The 23,110-nt window shown below is 42.2% G+C and overlaps 1 protein-coding gene across 1 annotated transcript in view; it reads left to right on the top strand.

Moving 5' to 3' along the window:
* The first annotated feature begins 333 nt into the window (after positions 1-333).
* LOC309718837 (single-stranded DNA-binding protein 2) overlaps positions 334-23,110 on the top strand; it is a 56,446-nt gene continuing 33,669 nt past the window's right edge. The window contains exons 1-2 of the mRNA XM_082554430.1: positions 334-649; positions 22,657-22,729. Of these exons, the coding sequence (XP_082410556.1) occupies positions 594-649; positions 22,657-22,729 (129 nt within the window). The 5' untranslated portion in view covers positions 334-593. The remainder of the gene's footprint in view (positions 650-22,656; positions 22,730-23,110) is intronic.

The following is a 23,110-nucleotide window of genomic DNA, read 5'->3' as shown; positions in this document are numbered from 1 at the left end:
CCGCTTCCCACATGTTTGGATGTCTTCACACCTATGTAAATAAACACCAATGGAAAAGCAGTTATTTGCTGGAGCTGTTTGTGCAGTGAGCTGCGTGTGCGTCGGTAGAGGGTGTGATTGTCTATAAAAGGAGCATCCAAAGCCAGTTGTTTAAAAATCCTAGTTGGACTGTTTCAAATCCCCCCTCCTCTTCTCAGTTTGCACTAAGCAAGAGGATATGTGTGTGTGTGAGTGTTTGTGTGTGTCGAAACTACATGGCAGGAGAGCCTTTCCAATCAGGGGAATGGGAAGGGGATAGATGCTGACAGACAGACAGACTTCAGACAGGCAGGGAGACAGAAGGATAGACGGTAGAGCACAGAAAGAAAAAGAGAGCTATATGGAGAGAAAGAGGAGGTGGGTGGAGTTACTCTGAAAGGGGGCGTGGACACACAGCTGTCACTCACTGGCGGTAGCCATGGAGAACGGGCGGTCCTGAACAGCAGGACATCCAATGGGAGACGACGCTGCTTGTGTCACCATGGTGACGGGGCTGTGCCCAGGGAGGTTGTGATGGGTTGACAGGTGCGTGACAATCGGAGCTCTCTGCAAGCATGTACGCCAAAGGCAAGAGTAGCAACGTGCCGTCCGACAGCCAAGCCAGAGAAAAGTAAGTTTTATTTATGGGGGAGGAAACCGCGGCTGTGAGGGAAGTTCACGAGCGGCCGGGGGCAGTCACACACAGAGCTGCGGGAGGGGAGGGCGCAAGGCGATACACTCAGCGGCGTGGGTCTCTCAGCTCAGCGCTGTGCACGGCTCAGAAAGTTGACTGCTTTGGGTTTTCTTTGAGAAAAGACAGACATTTTATCTGCCGGTTGTAAATGTTGTTAAGCGGGAAAGGTTCAGTTTTACCAAGCTTGTTTCACCTTGCCAGAATTTTACTTCCAATGCGCTTTAAAAATAAAAATAAATTACGAATCCAGCAAACACCTTCCTTTCTTCTGTAAATGTTTTGGCGTCTTGAGCATGTTGATTGTTTGATTTCATTCTCATTTTGTTCATTCTTATTTTGTTCATTCTTTTTTCTTCAGTCATTACTAGTTTTGGCTGGTGTATGCTTTTCACACACGCGGTCAGGATCGAACAGTTTAGAGAGAAACTAGATGTTCAAGGTCTGGTGTCGGCGGCAGCAGCTGGAAAGTCCGCGCATTTGACCGCTCGAAAACTGCTGTGTTTGGAGCGTGTTGCTTTGCACAGAGGCTGCCTTGCTTCAGATGCCGTGTTCCGCGGGTCCGGTCCTGCTACAAGCTGCCCCAGATGGGGCTTGTGAAAACGGACAGTCACGCTGTCGTCGCGCTTGGGGAGACGGAGACTGTCGATCCGGTTATTTTAAAGTAGTTGGACACGTACTGTGGGTGTCCAGCAAATTTGTGTTGACATATCAGCTGTTGTTTTTTTTTTTTTTTTATATATATAATAGAAATGCTTGTCATGGCTGTACTGCCTGTGTGTCTTGTCCACTAACACGGGAGTGGAGGGCTTTTTTTCTACCCTCCTGATTAAACAACAGCTTTTTTTTTTTTTTTTTTTTAAACATTCTACAGTAAGGTCAGCTGCAATGGCTCCATGTGTTTTACGCATTTATCTAACCAGCAAATGATCCCTGGTTCGATCCCAAGAGGAGACACAAATCTCTTGGGGCTTGCTTCAGGAAGGGCGTCCGGCATAAAAATCAAATATGCGGTGCTACCCGCTGTGGCGACCCCACGTGAATAAGAGAGCAGTCGAAATTAGCTTTCTTTCTTTCTTTCTTTCTTTCTTGTAAGGTCAGTTGTGAAGGTGGACATGTTAGTGACATAAAATAGAGGCTGTGTTAATATAAACTGTGGTTGATAGCCTCTTTTTTTTTTTTATGCATGGGAACTAACAGGATATTCCCACACCTGATGCACTGGGTCAGGAGCATGTCTTGATTCAGCTTCACTGGCCAGGCTTCCTGCAGACAGGGTGATCACAGTTGTAGCCTGTGCTCTCCCTGTCTGCAGGGACAGCTTATTGCCACCTGTGAGAGTAGGGCAAAGTTAGTGCAGATATTGTCTCTATCGTCTCACTTTGACTGCCAGATACTGCAACTCGTTTATTGTGTCTTTTAAATCCAGTTCGCCTCCATTGGTCAACAGCGTGATTGAGTGTTCATCCCTTGAGCCCCATTCTTTATTCCAAATCAATATGAAAGGACTGAAAAGTGAGACTCTTATCGCTGCCTTATCGTGTGCACTGACTCAGAGGCTCCGATGGAGAGCTTCCTCCAGGCCTGGGAGATACTGTGTGTGAAAACATGCATGCATCTGTGTGTGTGTGTGTGTGTGTGTGTGTGTGTCTTGGCATAAGATTTTGAAGTGGTTCTGCAGTCTCCTGTGATGAAGTTCACATTTGCAAGCTGCTGCTAAAGGTACATCAGCACAAACAACAAAGAGGCAAAGCTATAATGAGGAGACACACTAACTTTATGTGACTAAACGTTTACATCAAAGTCGATTTATTTAATGGAACTGAGCCATCTACCTAGCGGATTGTTTAAATTGCGTACACGAGTTAGAGGTGAGCTCAAAGGGAACTTCTTACTTTTCCTGGTTAATTCAGACTTCTTTGCTTTTGCCGATCATTTTGTTATCTGTGTTTACACTTCGACGCAAGATTGATGTTCCACTGGGCATTACAGCCAAGACCATGTCGACAAAAGAAGGGAACGCGTGTCAAGAAAACGCTAGATGAAAAGGCAGTGGAAGGCAACAAAATCGAGGAAGCCAAAAGTTTCATTTGTCTCTTAACAAGCAGCCTTGTTTATCAGTGGTGTGTATCAGAGGAGCAGAGCAGGCCCGGCGCTGCCGAGTCTTCAGTTGTTTCTCATTTCTGCAGCGCAGCAGGGGATCAGAGAGTGGGAGAGACAGAGGGCAACAACAGATTGAGGAGAAAAGGAAGGAGGAGGGGAGAGAGTAGGACTGAGGGAATTTGCTGGATCATTAGTTTACAGTGTTGTAGTATTGACCTCAGAATGGACCCCTGCAGACACGGGGCCCTGGCGTCTCGCCCATGTAGATACAGAGAAACTCTAAATACAACTGACCTCTGAAGATTTTATGTTTGTGTGTGTGTGTGTGTGTGTGTGTGTGTGTGTGTGTGTGTGTGTGTGTGATAAACATCTGAAACATGTAGTCTGTCCTTGCTAGAGATGCATTTTGGGAATATGCTTTTTTTTCTATCTCATGTGTCCACACTATAAAAATTCAGTTCATTTCAGTTTTATTTATATAGTGCTAAATCACAGCAAAAGTCACTTGAAGGTGCTTTATATTGCAAAATAAAGACCCCAAAATAATAGAGAGAAAACCCCAACAGCCAGATCACCTGCCTATTAACAAACACTTGGTGACAGTGGGGAAGAAAAACTCCCTTTTAACAGGTAGAAACCCATGGCAGGACCAGGCTTAGGGGTGTGCAGGTATTTGATGTAAATGGTAGGAGCTGAAGAGAGAGCGAAACAATCCATAAAAGTTTATATTTCACTACAAACACAGATGTCACGCTTGAATTTAAAATCTTATTCAACTTTCTCTGTACAGTGTAACTAAGCTGCAAGATCATTTACAGTATTGTAGTGGGAATTATTATTTTCTTTCTTATTTGCATATATTACATGGCAAACATTAAGAAACACCCACTGCACAAAACATTTGAAGCACATTTTGCTGAAGGTAGGGGGAAAGCTGTTATCACTTATCAATTTCCTTTATATAATTTGTACCTTTCATGCTGGAGGATATGCAGATAAAGAGAAGCAGATGAGCGAGAAAAGGAAATGTTTTAAAGTATTGTTCTTCCCAATCATAAGAAATAACAATAATAATCAAAAACATATTGTCATACTCGTCAATTATGGTGTCACCGCATGCTGATTATTCAAGTTGGATGTGCCGCACAGTGTCTGGAACATATCTGCCTCTGAGAAAGGCGCAGAGACACATGGGCTTAGGAAGGATAGCTGAGATTTTGTTTGTGAGGCTCAAAGCCCCCAAAAGAAAGACATTTGAAAGATTCAGGTGTGCAAAAACAGTAGCCCAAGTTGCAGACCACTTGCAGCAAGGTGTATCTGGATGTCTGATGCTGAGTAAAACTTAAAAATATAATCCTGACGCATGCATTTTTAAAGAGAGTTTTCTCGTATTTATACCCTACGTCCGCGAATATCTGAGAATAGGCTGTCTTTATGCCTTTGCACCAGTAATGAACACTTTGTCTGGCTTTTAAGACAGCAACACTGCTCTGGTCTCTCTTCTCTCTCTGTGTGCTACCTGTGTTATGGTCTGCGCTTGATTTTGATTCAGAGTGACAGTACACGACCACTGACTGTGTACTGCAGTTGTTCAACGAGTGTAGGTTTCAGTCGCTGGCAGTTAGAGGACACATTCCACATAGTTCTGGGATTGTGGTCCTGACTGAGTTGCATTGCAGCACATAGTACAAATTCCTTTTCTCCTTTTTCCTGAGTGAGTATTGAGTCATGGAACAAACTCTGCCTCAAATGCTCACAGATGCTTGTTTTGTCCATTTTTCCAGTGCTCACAGCTCTATAAATTGCTTTTCAGGTGTTTCCTAAAGATCATGTAAAGTCAGGGTTTAAAAAACAAAACAAACAACCTATAGCATAGGAATGTGTAACTAGTATAGGTATGTGCCATTTCATTCAGTCTGGTTCAGGTACCAAGCATCAGTCTTGGTGCAGACTTAAGCATTTTCTGCTCTTGTAAGGATCATCATTCCACACACACACACACACACACACACACACACACAGCTACTTCTAAACCGAGACACCTCAAAATCCTGCCAGGAGGCTGCCAATGCAGCATTGCGCAGACTGAGGCAAAGCAGTGCATGCTGGGAGTGTTTATCCGACAGAAGCAATTCAGGCTGCCACTCTGGCTCTGACAGTGAGTCGCATTACAGTGGAACTACAATAAAAATAGCTGTATCTCTCTCCCAGATGCACTCACGCACCGCAAGCTCACAATGCATTGGATAAACTGTGCAGGGAATCACATTTTCCCCATGCCAGCTGCCACCTGATGAATTGATGATTGATGAGGGGTTTTTTTTGTTTTGCTTGTTTTGTTCACTACATTTCGTTGTCCTTGAGCAATGATATAGGTGCAATCATTAGAACAAAGAGGAAACCTATTTGTTATGGCAGGAGCAAAAGAATGTAGCCCGAGGGTAAACATATGTTGCTGGTCAGCTTGGATGGTAAAATGAGAGGTTAAGTATGGGAAATAAGCATGAAAACATGAATGCTGGAAGAGTTTAAAATTTGAAATAAACTCCACAGCTAAGCGGTAAAAAAATGAAAAGGGACGGACGGATGAAAGAAAGATTAAAGAGGTTTTTCTTTCTTTCACTGAGGTCAGACGAGGTCAGGTGATGTCCTACAGGACCGCACGGTCTAATGCTCTGTAATGGCTCTGTGTCGAACCTCCCCACTCTATACACACATCCCACTCTCCATGGATCACTTACATTGGTAAGTGGCCACACCTGGTTCTGTTGGCTCAACTCCCATGCATAAGCCCCATACATAAGATCCACGTGGTAGGCCTCAGCATGAGCTTTTCCTTTTGTTTAAGTGGATAAAGAACAATATAAATGTGCGTGATTACGTGTCTGCGTATCTGTATTAATCTTTGCTGTTCTGGTCAATAGAGAGGATGCTACATGTGTTAGCCTGCAATCCCATCTGAGCTGTCTGCTCACAGCACTTTTCTCCATATGCTTCATCCCTCAAAATCAACCTCCATCTGTCTGTCACGCTGCCATTGTGGATGTGAACTACAACATCCAGTGATCATTACACAGCTAATAGCCTTGCCAGCTCTCAAGGGATGCCTCGAGAACAACTGTTAGAACACGGAGAACTGTCACCGCTCTCTGTCGTCTGCGTTCGCCAACACTGACTGTCAGTGAAAGATAGCAACTTAAAACTGCTTCTAGTGTAATCGCCACAGTGTTTTTAGATTAGCATCAGTCTGGGATTACAAGAAAACCAGAGGAGAAATGCAGCTCTGGTGTATTTTCTTTCTGGGGTATACAGAGCTCTCTTCAAATCAAAGTGATAATGACAGTTTGACAAGGCTTTGATAGAAAACACTTTTTAACCTGCTGAACACATAGAAGGCTGGTAAAAGTCCTCTTTTATCTGCTGGCATCCCTCCTAGTTTCTCTCTTATCCCTTCTGCCAGAGATGTAACTTGCCACAGAACTGCTATCAAAGCGGCGGCCTCTTATTGAGCTGTATGAGGCAGAAGGGAAATGGCCTCTGATCGACGCAGGGAGGAAAAAAAGGTCTGAGGTGTCAATCAACACACAGGACCCTGAAGAAGGCACCCTCACAGGACGCCTTGGGGTGCTTGGGAAGGATCGACGTGACAAAAGGCCTCTGTCGGCATCAGATAGCATGTGGGAAAGAAGGAGAAAAGAACAGAAGAGGGCATGGCATCCTGAATTTCTTTTATCGCTTCCCAAAAAATAGGCTAAGGATGAGAGAGTTTATCACCTTGTGCTGGTCCCTTAGGACCCCATGGGTGTCCCTGAGTGCTTTTGTTTTAATTAGAAACACATTATCACATCATTTCTCTTCTCTTCTCTTCTCTTCTCTTCTCTTCTCTCGTTTGACTCTTTAAGTTAGAGCTGCTGTGCCGCTCGTGGTTTTAAAGCTGTGCACAAATGCCCAGTTTTAAAGGTGTTTTGTCTCTCAGGCAGTCTTTTCTCATGGCATTTGATGTTGTTTTGTCATGAAATTACCCAGACTAACTTAAAAAACATGTTTTGGCCAGATCTTCCACCTCTAGGTATGATGAGACACAAAAGAGAAATGAGGGAGGCTGTGACTGGAGAGCTCCAGGCAAAAGTAAACTCCATTAATGGAAACACACACAGACTCGGGCCAAGAGTGCTTTTAGATGATCTAAAGCGTGTTTTTGTTTGTCAGTTTAAAGCAGTATTTTCATATTGCACTCTTTAATTTCTTTTTAAATCAGCGTGTATTTAAAATATCACACTTACATTTACAAAAACTCTTCCCTTACCCGATATAACTCGCATTGCTGTAGTAAGCACCGTAGTGTAGCTGCAGATGCTGCTCTGCCTGCCCCCCCCAACCTCAGCCTGCTGAGTATAGTGGAGGTTGGTTGGAGGCCTCTCTGCTGATATTCGTCCATCATTGATATGCAAGCTGCATCGCACAGGCACTAGCGCAAGGTTAAGCATGCGTGACGACCAGGCTTCGGAACTGCTTCAGACACTCTCTCTCTATCCCTCTCTCGCTCCTGCACCCACATGCAAAAACACATTATTTTTCTTTGCTTCCTCACTACCTTGCCCTCATTTCTCCTCTGTCTCTTTCTCACTTGTCCCTGCTAATTTCTGAGAAGTAAAGCCATGGAGTTGTCCTCTTTTATTTTAGATGCATCGTCTTTAGATGACAGGCTGTCTGCCCACTGATCCCTGCAAAGTCCATGGTGACATCTCATTTCTCCCCAGTGAAATCCAAGATGGAATATCCTCGTGTTTACGATTTAAATCGCTTAAAGTCCACTTAATGCCAATTTCTACCATTGAAGAGCAGGAAGGACAAAAGAGTGAGACCAGGTGGGCAACAGGGACGCAGCAGGACTCACCAACTCTGATCCAGTGCTAGCTACACGTGAATTAGCTGGAAATATTGTGTACAAAAAGTGTGTTTTTAAAAAAATATTTTCTGTGTGTGTGTGTGTTTTTTAATTATTGTAATTTGCAGACACTTTGGTGCATACATTTTCTGCAAATTTTTACAACCTCATGTTACAGAAAAACATTCCTCTGAATGGTTAGTCATTTATTTCTACTTCCTCCAGAGCCTTCATACAGGCCTTAATAGCTTCACATTTCTCCCCAAATTGCTTCAGATTGCCTTCATCTGTATCAGCTTTTTTCAATCTCATCTCGAAGCTTTGTTGTTCAAAAGAACAGAGGCCTATTAGAGTCCCGTAGACAGGAATTCAAATCCTATAAGATTAGAGTGGTGCAGTCCTCCCAGTCATCTCCTTCTCCCTCTGTTTTTAATTGTCGTTGATTGTGGAATGCTGTATTGTGCGAGCCGAACAAAGATTGTGTGCCACCGGACGATGTGTGGAGCTAGCAGGAGAGGAGCGCGTCCCACGCCGTCGCATTCCAGGTCCTGCGTGCTGCTGAATGACAGACCAAGCTCAGTAGAGGGAATGGCAGTGGATACATGCCACAGTGTCAGTGTGTTTGGGCAAGAGTGTGTGCATACAGAAGAAAGCAAGAGAGAAAAATGCTGTATATGGTGAACAATAAAGAAATTGAGTGATTGCATGTCTAAACAACTAAATGCTGTCTGAAGAATGGATGTCCACCCAGATATAAAACAGGACAAATGAAGAAAAATCATATTTCTTGTGGTGGAAAAAAATCCTTCCCATTTCTTCTTTTTAATTCTTATTGGTGAAGACTTTTTACTAAGGATTTTTTACTCTTTATTTCTTAAATATACTTTTATTATTAGGAATGAATTTCAAAGCAAAACTGAATTTCCTTCAACAGAAAAAGCAAATTCATATTGAATATGTACTGCTCTTTAAACACCATAATGGTTTGTTTAAATAAATACTACATTTATGTTGTTTTTTTTTTGTTTTTTTTAAATCACCTTTTGAACTATCTTATTGCTACAAGTATTGGTTTATTGGTGGGTAAAATGAAGGCATAAAGTAGGGGTAAAACCATAGCTCCAGTCCTCCTAATCCAATGAAGGGGATGAATTTGCTCCACTTGTTGAATGGCTCAGTTGCCTCTGTGTGAACGCCACCTCTCTCGCATACCTCATATTTATCAGTCGCACTTCCAGTCGTGGTGGAAAAGCGATTTCCTTTTTTATTCTTGCATAATGTTGCTTTAACTCTCGTATTTTCCAGTAAACTCTTGAGAACAGACTTTTGCAGTGATTAAGCGAGTATGATCACTAAGTGTCGCCATCAAAGTTCTCTCTGTAAACAGCAGTTTAATATTCCGGGGTTTATGGCTGTATTGCATTCAAGATTTACTGTAATAGCTTGTAGAGAAAGTTGAACAAGGAAAACTCTCCTAAAAATCATTGGTGTTCTTTCAGCTGTGAAATTAAACAAACTCCCCACGAGAGGTGACTCAATCTGAACAAATCAAAGCCAATGAAATGGAACTCAAATTAAGAAAGTGATGGATTTGCCTACCCCATTATTTGATTTATCCACTTTACATGTTCTGCAAACAAATTACAGTTGCAGGAGGGGGGGAAAACTCACTGGCTGAAACTTATGTGTAAATGACAGACTTTCACATGAAGGACACAACAGAAATTTTTGCTCCCTTACACTGTTGGTAAACAGTGAGTTACTCATCACGCTCTCTCGCCATCTCCCTCTGTTTTCTCCCCTCTCTGATAAGCTGGCATTTCCTGTTATCTCAGCCCTGGGCATTGTTGTCTGCTCTGTGATACAGTAGAGTCTCTGCACTGCTGACAGAACAAGAGCTGGTTCACTCTGTCTGATTGTGCTTGTATATGGCAGGGAGCATTGCTTCCTTTTTACATTTCTGTTCAAGTCTTAATTGCAACCCCCCCCCCTTCTCCTCGGTTAGACGGCGTTCTGTCTCTCGACTGTTTCTCATGTGATCGTAACGGCCTTTGGGTGTAGCTTTTTGAGGACACGGTGTGTTCTGTCCTTAGAGCACAGGGTGGGGATTCACAACTGCAGCTGTATTATGGTTAGAGTATCTTGATTAGTTGGCTTTTATCATTGTCTGCCTGTAGCTTAGCTTATGTCGTGAGCTGACGCTATTCTTGTGTTAGTCATATCCTGTGTCAGTGCATTTGCAGTGCACTGTAGTTCCCAAACTGTGGAATTTTTCAGCTTTTCTAAATGGAATATTTTGGGCCTTTTAGAGATATGTTAATAAAACCGTTTTACACATAGATTACGGAGCGATCTGTAATTAGAATTCATCCGGGAAACTAAAACTTAAACTTAGTCTTTCATCAGCATTTATGAAATAATTTATAATTCAAACATAATAAGCTGTGCTTTTTTAAATATTTGTTGTTCAAGCAGCTATTTTACAGCATTTATTTTCACCTTGTATTGGAGTATCCCAAGGGAGGTTGCGGGAGGAGAGGATTCTGGGATCTCTAGTTAATGAAAGGTAAACACAGAGTCTACACTGAGGTGAGCCAAAGAATGCAGGACTCTTCCTCTCTGTCAGGATATGAGCTTCATTCTTTTGACTTTAACACATGATATCTCACCTTTGGCAATTTCTCATCTTTGCTGGAGCAAGGTTTCAGTGAAAAACTACTTTATGATTTACAGTCAAGAAGAGTTTTTACCTTTAACTCTTTTCCGCTATAAAGATGATATTTTATGACCTTCCTTGTATCCTTAAGACATGGGTTGGTGACCGTTAGAATAGTTTCTGGGTTTTTCAGAGGGCAGCTGCTTAGACAGAGACCACCCTCACTAACTTCTGAGGCACAGCCAGTCATTTTGTTCTATAAGACAGCCTGAAATATGACACAAAATGCTCAGGTTGGAAAAGAGTTTCCTCCTTAGTAGACTTTCAAGAGGTAAAGAGTTAACGTTCAAACTATGTAACCCTCCATCTTAGTGGTTTATCAGCTAATTGCGAAATTGCTGGTCAACCTGTAACAGCTAGCGTCATTCAGCTCAACCATTCTTAACCAGCGCTGGCTGCAGTGTTTTGTTTTTTGGGGTCTTTTTTTGCCGAGCCGGTTATAGAGCATTCAGGCTTGTCGCTGAGCCAAAACTTCACCAAGGGCTTTACTATGTGATGTGGAACGAGAGGGATAAAGGCTACGACAAACATTTGCTCTGTAAAGCAGCATGTGAGACCATCTCGGTGCAGACGAAACGCTGAAGACGAGCAGATAAAACACAGTTTATTTTACTACAAGTGTCTTTCCTCAGGCTGTTTCCATGCTCGATTATAACACGTGTTTTGTTAATCTTCAAAGAGGTAGTGAACTTTTCCCTCCCGCTCCTCCCAAACTCTCAGCTACACGCCAAACCTGCAGCTGAAGTAAGCCCGTGCGGAGACGAGTCGGCATCAGAGAGAATATACTTTATACAAATATCTCTATTCAAGTGCTCGGAGCCATTAGAGAGATCCCAGGGGACATGGTGGAAGGGTAATGGAGAATATAGATTTAACTTGTGACCATCAGCAAAAATGCCAATTAGAAATGCATCAGTGAGCCCCGGCAATAGAGCCACAGCACACTGCCAGTTGGGGATTAATTTAAGGCATGAATTTGACTAAGATGTTGCAAGAAGTTAAAGGATCTAATGAAAGTCTTTGAACAGTTTTGTCAAGTAATAAATCATCACCGGTGATCAAAGTTTTCTTCTCTACAGTGACGCAAACTTATCCACACGCAAGTGTTCATTGTATTTTTGCCAGTCTTTGGCTTAAATAACAATAAAAGCCTCTCAAAGGCATTACGGCCAATTAGAATCTGTGTTTAAACATGAAAAGGCAAAAAAAAAAAAAAAAGCCTTATTTAGTGAATTTGGCAAATTCAGTAGATTCAACGCGTGCTCTCAAGCTCTTTTGAGTCGCATTTGGTTCCCCTTTTACAAATCCTGTGTTACGGTGAGCGACAGCAGCGCGGCTGCTCATAATGTTGTCCTCTTCGGTTTTGCTCACTGGCTGCAGCATCACTCCTCTTCTGCTCAGTCCTGACCTCCCTCCACAGCTCCTTTCATTAATCATTTACTCTCTACCTCTCTCTTTCTCTTTCAGCCTCCCTCTTCTTCAGTCTCATTTGTCTCTCTCTTCCTCTCTGCCCCCTGGATCTCCTGTTGCTGCTAATCTTTATCTATTTATCTTTCTCTCCATCCCTCCATCTTTATCTCCCTTTTGACTGGTAAATTACCAATCTTTGTCCACTCTCAGTGCTGTCGGGGTGCATCATTGCCTCTCCCTTCTGTAATCTTCCCTTTCTGGAATTTTCTGCCTGACTTTTTGATCCTGTATGAATTTGTGCTCTGAGAATAGCTTATATTAACATGTGCTGTAGGCGGCGCACAGCACTTTCAAGCGATTTATTTACTCGCACCTATAGCTGTCAAACTCCCCCTGCACAGATTCATTAAAACTATACCTTTACCTAATGAAAGCGCTTCACGGATAAGTCTACTGGAACCTGATTTTTCCATTTAAAGTGATTTGGCCGTGATCCCAGTGTGGTACCTTTCCCAGACAAGGTGTGTGCATAAGTAGTCCTGTGTTAATGATATTCTTTGGTGTATAAAGACTCTATAAGCCCCATGGTTGTTTGGACTCTTGTTTTTTTTTCTTCCCTCTGTTGTTTTCCTGAAGCTCTGCGTATAAGATGAATAATTCAGCATTGTAATGGGTCTATATTTGTCGTTGTTTATCTTGCCTCTGTGCCCCCACCACCCTCATCGCTGCCCCACCACCATCTCCTCCAAGCTTTCACTTGTCTGTCTGTCTGTCTGGCGAGCGGAGCTGCTCTACCCGCAGAGGATGCTCCACTTTAATGAATGAAGTGAAGTCATTTAGCAGGGCTCTTAATGGCACATAAAGCCCCGCTGCTAGGCTTGATTAATCAGGGAAAGTGTTTGGCTGTCACACACAGGGCTGTCCTCAGCAGGGGCAGCAGCTTGATCGCCGCGCTCCCTTTTATGGCGGGGTCCCTCTCTGTCCTCGCCAGATTCATCAGGAGCCCGAGCTGCCGGAGCCTCACAGAGGCTTGATTTGGAGAGATGGATCCCGTAGCATTCAGTGTAGGCTCGGCACGACGAAGACGATAACGCTTACGATCATACCTCCAACTCAAAGACAGGTGTCTGTGATTTGTGTTGCCATTGTGGCCCAGCGCTGTGTGTTGGGGTGTGATATCACTTAGGATGTCTCAAGGATGTAACGAAAACGGTGTAAAACATTGTGTGTTTTAGGTGGCTGGGTGATAATTAATAAAAAGAAAAAAATCCAACTAAAAAACAGTAAATGTGTTGATTTTTAAAAATTTTTTTTTTTTTTTTAGCACTCCCAAATGCTGATCTCAGTACCTGCCTCAGAATTTCTGTGAGTCAGGTAATAAAAAAGCAGCCATGTGGTTGTTCTGTACCTATATTTAAAGCCTGCTTTGACATAACGATGACCAGTCTCTAATCAAGCATTTGCATGATGCTAATTGGTAAAGTGGCTCAGTTTTATGCAGGGTGCCTTCCTCTATACTTGTGATTACTGCTGTCACTGTCTGTATTGCATCAGTCACATATGCTGCAAAATTATGTAACATGGCAAAAGTCTAAAAAAATAATAATAAATCTCAACATTCGGCTGTCAAGCTGCAGAGGATCGCTAAAGTAGATCCTCACTGAGACGAGCTGGAAGGCACTGAGTGATGGGATTGCATTTTTTTTTTAAATTAACATCACACAAATGAAAGCAGAGCATTCAGAATGAGGCTGTCCACATTTATGTATTATGACTTTCACCAAGCTGGAGTTTACTGCAGGTCTAATTTGCAGTGCTACTGCTATTATATTGAATTCGGAGGAGTAACTTTTTTTTAAAAATTGCTTTCATTGCTTTTTTATTTCGTGTACGGTCGCTTGAAAGCAAAGCGCTTCAAAGACACTACAGCTCTACTTCACTGTGGCACATTTGCTAAAATTATTCTTTGCTGTGAAAACACACAGCAGAGATTTAAGATGTTAATTTAGTGGGTTTTTTGGGTTTTTTTGTGTGTAGGTAAGCATATCCAGGAGATAACTACAGCGTATAACTTCCTGTCTGTGACTTGGTTCAATAGGATTACTTTTCCATTGATATTACCTCTTCACAGGACTCTTTAAAATGCGTTTATAAAAATATAATGAAATCCAGCGCATACACCACGGCATGCTACGCTTGTGTAGCTTCCAGTCCATCCTGTATGTTATGATTTCAGCACAGCATGTAGTCATTTGCTTTTTCTCTTCAAAAAACGGTAGGAATCACTTCTACTGTAGCTCCGTAGACTTTTTTTTTCATTGCAGGGTTTTGTGTTAATTTGCAGAAGGAGGTCACAGCAGGGTGCTTGACTAACTGAGACACCACTCGGTGAGAATCCTCAACATTAGAATATGAAAGTTTACAGATCTCATGAGGATTCATCTCAGGGCTCATCCGCTAGCACCCATCACCTCCATCCTTTTTTTCCCTCTCCGTCTCTCTAATCCCTCTTCTTCTCTCTCTGCTTGTCACCAAAACCTTTCATCTCGCTCTGTTATACTCCTGTCCCACCATCGCTCTCTTCCTCTTTAATTTTTCTCTGTAATTTTCCTCCATCCTGACAACGACAGAGGGATATGGTTCCTATATGAATGTATATCTTTTTATCTTTTTATGGTTGTTTAATACACGAGCAACTCTGTACTGAACACATGTTCAGAGTACTGATCACGTGTCCAACCTGTGTTTGACCAATTCATGAGAGAAGTTGCAAGTTAATCCCTGGTTGACAGCATAGAGAGGCTCTAATCTCCAGCTGTTCCTCGAAAGACAGGACGGTAAATCACTGCACTGAATTTTTATTTTCACTCGTTTACACACACACACATTTATTTTTAGACATGTCAGGCAGTTGCTACATTCAAAAATACTTATATAATTATAATAACGTTTAACAATATTTCCGTACGTTGTGCAAATGCCACATTCCTAGAGCAACGCAGTGTTGGACCCTCGTTCAGCCGAGGTTGAAGAGCCGAGGCCTCAATTAAAAGATTTACTTTCAGTGAATTTTGATCTTCTGTATGACTTGAGCAGAAAACCAGCAGTTACTTGCATTTCATTTTTCTTTTTTTCTAAAGGCTAGACTGAATGTAAGTAATTTTCCTGCTGAATGTGTAGGAGTATTGCAGATTAAGTGCTACAGTATGTGTCCAAACCTGTAGTAACATCGAAATAGTTGTTTTAACGATGTGACAGGAATTAATCGTTAAAGGTGTGCTTATTTAATTGTTAGGTTCAAGGCAATAATCATGGTTGTGTTTGCCTTATTGGAAGATAATGATGACCGGGAAGGGGGGCGTGATTTCTTGCTTCTTTCTTTCTTTTAACATTGACTTGCTAAAATATGCTTCCCTGGAAAAGATGACGTGTGCATATGTTGAGAACCTGTAAACACCTTTCACCCTCATACCAGGGAGTTGCAGGCTTTTGATCCAACCACCGATAACAAGCCGGATGGTCCCTCTGTGAGGACGCAGGTTTTTCAAAAGACATTACAGTTTTTCCATTTTGCCTCAGTCCATTTTAAATGACTTCAGTCCACAGAGAACTCGGGCGTTTCTGGATCATGTTTACATACAGTATGGCCTCTTCTTTGCATGATAGAGCTTTAACCTGTTCTGAATGCAGTGCTGCCCGAGGGCCCAGAGATCACGAGCATCCAGTATTGATTTTCAGCCTTGTCCTTTGTTCACAGATTTCTCCAGATTCTCCGAATCTTTTCCGTAGACAATGAGATACTCAGTCTTCACAATTTTCCTTTTAGAAAAAATATTAAGGAATTGTTCCACAATTTTCAGAGATAATTTTTTCGAGGTTGCTGAACGTCTGCCCATCGTTTTGTCTGAAATGCCCTTATTATACCTAATCATGCTGCTGAGCTGTTGCCAATTAACCTAATTAGTTGCAAATTGTTCCTCCGGCGGTTTCTTTTTAGTACTACTTGAAATGTAGTTGCTCCCCTCGTCCCATCTGCATTTTAGTTCATGCTATCAACTTGAAAACGAGCTAATATTTGTCATGAAAAAGTAAATTTTCTCTGTATAATAATTTTATATATTTTCTGTGTTCTATTGTGAATAAAATGCGGGTTTATGAGATTTGTATTCTGTGTTTAGTTAGATTTCTTACAGCATCTGAACAGTTTTAGAATCGGGGGTGTATAAGACTATAGAAATTGAATGAGAAGCAGCTAAGCTGACAAAAAAACGCTGGAAGTAAGTGAGAATGATGTGGTGGGAGAAAAGCTCAGATTAGTGATTGCAAATGTTGAAATAAATACTTCTCTTCCGAACACAAAGGAACAACAGATAAAGTTTCAAACACTATTGCAAAATTGCAACTGAAGTGCTAAAGATTCAGGTATTTACCTCAGTAGCTTTTAGGGCCTTTATCTTTACAATATAAAGTGCTTTGGGGCAACTGTTGTTGTGATTTGTTGCTATAAAATAAATTTTGAAAAGTCAGTTGAATTGAAAACTTTAATTAAATATATTTACCAGATGACCAGAAGCATGACGGTCACCTGGAACTTCATCACTATGATGAAGTTCAGCAAAGCCAGCCTCTCTTTGTGTTTGCTGGCTTGACAAAATCTAAAACCACAGTTAGCAACTTTCTCCATGAAGCAGCCATTTCTGCTTCAGCCTCTTTGCACTCTCGCATTTTAAAAAAAGGGGGTGTTTCACCCATCATGTGACTCTTCGTCTGCACAAAAATCTTTTGAATTCAACGTCACTAAACTAAAACTAAAAGCTGAGGAGCGTGGAATAGAGGTCTAAGGAAAAATTGTGTAACGCCAGAGAAGGCAGTCACCTGACACATATCCACCGCTACCTCCAAAAAGCCAATCGTCTGTTTTATAACAGCTGAGCTGCTGAATACCAGGCCAATCATGTTTTGTACTGGTACAAGTGTGTGGGTGTTGTAAAACATTGTGCATAAGAACGAAAAAGCCCTGTGGGGGAGGTGGATGTTTGGGGTGGAGGGGGGGATATTTGGGGTTATTTTTTGTGTTATTATCAGATTTGATTATTCTGTACATGCGTTTTTTATGTGGTGGTGGTGATTGAAATTGCAGTTATGCCTCTCGCTCCATCCATTTAAATCAGGGGTTCTCAAAGGTTTGATGACTAAGTGCCAATTTAAAGAGCGGACATATGATTGAGGGCAGAGCGGGGGGGAATGCATGCATCAAACACTTGATGGTTTGCAATGTGTGTGTTTAGAGGATGATGGTTTATCTTGGTAGTTATAGTAGTTGAATCATAAGTGAGGTGGCTTTCGCATTTCTTGATTCTTTGTTGATTTTATAAAGATAAGCGAATAGAAATGCTCAGGTCCAGGTTCTGAAGCGAAAACTGGCCTCATTTTGAGATTTCTGTATTTGAATACTGGCCGGGTTTCTGAGCCTGCAGTAACTGCCCGGGGGCGTCACCACCATGGTTGCTAAGGGGCAAGACTGCCTGATTGGATTTGGAATAAACTGCACAGACACTATTTTGAGTTTTTGATCAAATATTTCCTGCCGCAAAACTCTCTAACTGCCATTTTGGACACAGTTTGCATTCAACACCTTCTGCAGGGAGAAACTGATTTCCTGCCACTGCCCACACCTGAATAACATTTGTGCAGTAAGATACTTTTATAGCACTTTATTCAGAGGATACTAAACGCCGCTGCCTCTGCTGTGTGGCGTTTGTGCAAATTTCTCCCTTAAACAAAAACATTAAAAGTAAGTAATGTGGAACTACAACAGGACCGGCACCCAGCAGTTTTCCCAATAATGCAGTTTTGGTAATACAGACTGCTAAAAATCATTAATGAAGATTGCTTACTGGCAGTAAGGATTTGATTGCTTCCCTTTTCACTTATATAACATTTAATTTGATTTTCCTGGTCAAATATGTAATTAGGCTATGTCAGCACAGTATTGAGTCCTGGATATATGTCACTTAACGTGTCGATTCAGATCAGAAGTATAATCGCTTTTCCATTTCATCTTTAACAAGGGTGAAATATTCTGAAGCTAATCTATAATAGGCAAACCTAATCACTGAAACCATTGCCTGTTGTGATTTGAAGCTCTGCCAGACTTTGATCGCCATGGCAGTAAATTGATTAGCAGTGATCTGTTGGTCTCCTAAATGCTGATCCTGAGGAAAAAAAAGCTTCATGTCTTCGCTTTAAGCTGAGGTTGTGGTTGAGCTCCGAGATAGCTCTCCTCTCCCTGATTTCCTCTCTGTTCGACAGCCTGGTAACAGCAACAGCGGCTCTGTTACAAGACTGCGTAGAAACTGGTCAGTGTTTCTGCCTGCTGCCTTCATTAAGCTAAGCTCAGTCTCTGACTGTCTGAGCTTGCTGCAGCTGTCTGGTCTTGTAGATTTTTGCGAGAGCAGCCGGGATGGGGTTCGGCTTGAAATATGAATTTAATTAGATGTGACTCAGAGAAGACGGAACCACTTGAATTTGAAGGATAAATGGTTCACTTGGAGACCTGAAAGTTCACCCCTCTCCTCTGCCTATGCCTTCTCTGCTAGAACCACCACCGTGACGCAAAACACGCCCAGAAGTGCATTTGTGCACACGCTTACGAGCAGCATGGAGTGGAAACAAAGCGGGAGGGGCCCAGCACTCTAATCATTCTAGCTGCAGCTTTGATTAATGTAAAGTGCTTCATATTTACAACAGAAATTGCCAGAGTAGTCAGGTAAGAAATGGAAAGAAACGTGCGTGTCCGTCAGCAAGGGCAAACGCCTCAAAACTTCAGTGTGTATGGACTAATATGGAGTCAGGGAGCATTTCGAAAATCATTGGCTGCCTCAATTTGAGCACTGCTGCCCACAGATATGACTTAAAGTGACAGTTTATTTAACGTGACAGGAGAGCCATTGTCATGTTTTCATTTTAATGTGTCAAATTTAGAGGATTCTTAACCTTGAACAGTCCCCCATCCTCTAATCCTCAAACGTTATCTCTGCTCAGTGTTTGGGCTCCGTCGTCCTGCCGAGTTCCTTGTAGCTGCTTGTGGTAAGTGAGCAAGTTGAACAAGTGGTAAGTGAACAATGAGGCAACAGCATGAAGGGATTTAGTGCTTTCAAAGCCTATCACTCGTCTTGGAGGAAATGAGTAGTTGTGAGTTAAAGTTAGGCAGATATCGAGTGCTACCAATATCTGCTCTGTTGCTTTCTGCTTATCAGCCACGTTTAAACTCCACCTGTTGGTGTGTGCTAAGAGAAGGAGGGTGTTAGGGTGTATTTTGCAAGCTTTTACGCCTTTAAACTCCCTGTATTTAAGGTCAAAAATGAACCAAGTCTTCCTTCTTTTTTCCCTTTCTTTCATCACCTCTCCAAAACTTGTAATAGCATATGTACCTGTGGTTTCACTTCTTTTTAAAAAAAAACAAAAAAAAAACTGCATCACCTTTGCCACTACTGCCCTCTTCTATCCACCTTTCCTAGGTTTCCTCACTTCCTTCGATTCCCACCTCTCTATTAGGACCAAAGGTCACAGCGCGGAGCCTCTGTGAAATCAATCATAGGTTAAAACCTTTAAGTCTTTATCCGAGGCAGCTACCATGCGAGGCTGTATTTAGCATAGTAATAGATAGCTGACTGAAAACAAACTGGTGCATGCTGAGAACAAGCTTTCATTTCTTTATTTATTCCCACTGACACAACAAATTCATTCATGCAGCCCATCAGGTTGTCATCATCGCTACGAATGTATTCACTGCAGATACATGCGATCTGTCAGTATTAATAAATAGTTCTATACTGATGCTGCAGTGGCTGGCGGTGGGGTTCACAGGAGGGAGTGACAGATTTCGACAGGCTGACAGGAAAACGAAGCAGAACAGAGCGACGGAGCAAGTTCGTTCCTAGAAATGTTCGGGGGTTGTGCAGCGCCTTGGAAAAAAAACACACACACATCGGGCACATCTTTTATTCATGTTCAGTTGTCGAGGTGTCAAGAGTTTTGTCAAGCCTCTCATTGTTCTGTTAACCTTGTCCCTGTGAAACGTTCTGTCTCTATCTCTTTGGTTACACATTACAGCCCGGCCACGGGGGGAGGAGAGGGGACATGGGGAAGAAGAGATGGATATTGGAGGGGAAGGATAGACGGAAAGAGGTTCCCTCCTCGTCCTTTCATCGTTAAACAAACATGGCCTCTGTAAAAAATAAAAAATAAAAAAGGGTGCAAGACGAAACCAAGACAGAAAAGGCACAGAGTGAAAGGGAGAGGAGGGGGAGGTAGACGAAGGATGAAAGCGATGAAGAAAGATGGAAATAAAGGAGAGGGACGGAGGAGGTGGGGGCCACAGACAGAGTACCTGTGTGCATAGCAGAAAGGTGTGCAGTCCATCATCTTCAGACAGGCAGACAGAGCTGTCTGGGGAGTTTATTTTTACTTCGGTGTAAGAGTCTGGATCTGCTACAACAAGCTGGTAGCACCTTTCAGTGGGTGGGGGTGTTCTAGGACAGCTGCTGTCCCAGTGTGGCCATCGTTCATGGCTTCATGCCTTCAGAAAGTTGAACCCACTAACGTACAAAGCTCCAAGCTCCAGCTCAAAGCGCTCGATGCATCATGTTTAAGGCTTCTCAGATGTGTGTTTGAATCGTCTTTCGTCATATACAACAGTACAGTACTCTGCAAAAGTCTTGTACCACTCCATCATTTCTTTATAGTTTGGTAGGAAAATGGGAAACGGGTCCAACAATTAATTGAAACTTGTAAACTCACATGGAAATACAGTACATATGGCAAAAACAGAGTGTGGTCAATTCTAATGAGCTTGAAAAAAATGTTGGTATAATCAGCTTTAGTCTCCAACACAGTCTGAACTCTCTGGTGTCATTTGTTTAAGTAGACTTCAGGAATAGTTCTCCAGGCTTTTTGAAGAACATTTAAAGCTCTTCTGCGGTTCCTCGTACCCTTTGTTCCGTTCTCTGTCACGATGACCCCACACTGCTTCAATAAAGTTGAGGTTTGGGCTCTGGGGAAGCCAATCTATGGCTGATAGGGTTTCACTGTGTTTTTCTGTCCGTGATGATTAGCAGCGATGATTTGATGATGATTTGAACCAAAATTTTCCAGTTTGGATTCATCACTCCATCAGACCTGCCACAGATTTTCAGTCCACATCTTGTGTAATTTGATGTACCTTAGCCTTTTCTCCCTGTTTCCCTTAAGAATTGCTTCCTATGGGCCAGCCTTCCCCTAAGACTGTTTCTGTAGAAACCTTTGTGGATGGATGCTGCACATCGTGTCTGGATTTACCTAATAGCACTTTGGGAATCACTAATGATTCTGTGGAAGTAGCATTGCGTTAAATATATTTTGAGAGCAAATAGTATTTGCTGTCAAACTACTGTTTCATGTCTGTCAAACTGTGTTATCTTCTGTCTTTTGGCATTTGTCATAGATTCAGCTAAAGAAATGAGGAGAAATTTTGTGTTTTCTTTCTAGTTTTTTTGGGGGGTTTTGCAACAAAATGCTAGTAACAAAGTGCCCAAAGATTTAAAACTGTCTTTTTGCTGTTATATGTAGACACCACACTGTTTAGGTGCCTTTCTATGCTTGGATGATTCATAGGTCAATATTAAGTGGCTTAAGAAACGAACAAAAAAAACAAAAAACATGTCTCTGAAAATGGCCAAATATGCAGACTGGACTTAAAATGAGAGAAAAAGCAACCAAAGAATGTCCAAAGAAAAACTTTGAAAGACCTTCAGAAAGTCTGGAGAACTATTTCACTATGTCCCCATAATCTTTAAAAATGATGATAGAAATGTTGGCAGTTTTCCAGCGGTATGCATTAGACAGCGACACACTGATTCACTGAGAAATAGTCAACAGATTAGTCATTTAATTGAAGCCATATATAACACAATTGTATTAATACATTGCTGTTTCAGCACACATCAAGCCCACTGAGTATACAAATATCTGACAGAATAGTTTTTTGTACTAATACTGCTAAATACGCTGATCATGTTCATATCCCTGTAGAGTTACTTTGTGTTCTTACAATGGCTAAATCTCTAAATCTACACAGTGCCATTAGGAGTCAGTGAGATCTGCTGTTGATCCCCTGTAGATCAATTTTTACCTTGTATTTATAGACCAGTAGATTACCCCGTCCTCCATTTCCTAAGTTGCTGTTAGTACCAGGAGAGGCTCACAGGGAGGAGAATTGATTAACAAATCAAGCCTGTAATTAATTCTTACTGTGATCAAAGCCATGGGAGGAAGTCCATGGAGAGAGCCCAAGGCATTGAGGTGAGGTATTTCTCAGTGTGGTCCCACCAGGCCTACTGTTATCACTGTGTTGTTTTAGCTTATATGTTGCGTGAATTTCGAATGTTTTTAATGGTTGTCCTGTCTGTTTGGCAATTTGGGGGCAGGAATATTGCTCCTAAGTTAGAGTGTGTCTTTGTGTTTCCCATGGGAATTCTAACAGACTCTGCAGTTTTCACTCATCTCCTCATACAGGATTCTAGTCCTGCCTGGCTGCCTGGCAAATTGTATCCACGCCTAGGTGTTCGTCTTTAGTGCAGTTTCCCACTATGTATGGATTTATCTCAAACACCCAGAGAAAAACTTATTTATTTCAATATTTGGAGATTTGCAAGTGCTTAGTAGTTGCTCTAATTTTTGCCTGCTTGTAAAACTAAGACTGTTTTCACTGTCTCTTGCTTACTCGCCTCATATCTGTTTGCCTCTGCTAATTTTCATCTTTTGTCCTGCTGTTGTTCTTTGTTTGTGCAGGTTGGCTCTTTATGTGTACGAGTACCTGCTGCATGTAGGAGCACAGAAGTCAGCACAGACCTTTCTCTCAGAGGTAAGTCACGAAAATGCTTTATGTGTTTGTGCCGGACTGCAGGCCATGTACTTTATGTGTCCACTCTGAAGGGTGGTCTGACCCTCATATAACATGTCGAACAAGTGTAGCGGCTAATTGAATTAGCCTGGCCTCGCAGTGCTGAGACAACAAGCTTTTTAACATTAGTGTTGCATTTAGTGGGACTGGAGCCGGCGCGCAGGGAGACTTATGATGCTTAGGCTGGAGCTGACGTCTCCGACTGACATCATTGTCTGATCCGCTCGGCAGCTTTGTGTTTGTCCCTCTCTTCCCATCTTGCTCTCCTCTGTTTTTATTATAATCTTCCTGCTCTCCTTCTCGTCTGTCTCTCCACTCCTCTCCCTGCGCTTGTCCTCACTT

Source organism: Aulonocara stuartgranti (genome assembly GCF_965226115.1).
Source record: "Aulonocara stuartgranti genome assembly, chromosome: 12".
Lineage (NCBI taxonomy): Eukaryota > Metazoa > Chordata > Actinopteri > Cichliformes > Cichlidae > Aulonocara > Aulonocara stuartgranti.
This window is presented reverse-complemented; position numbering and strand designations above follow the sequence as displayed.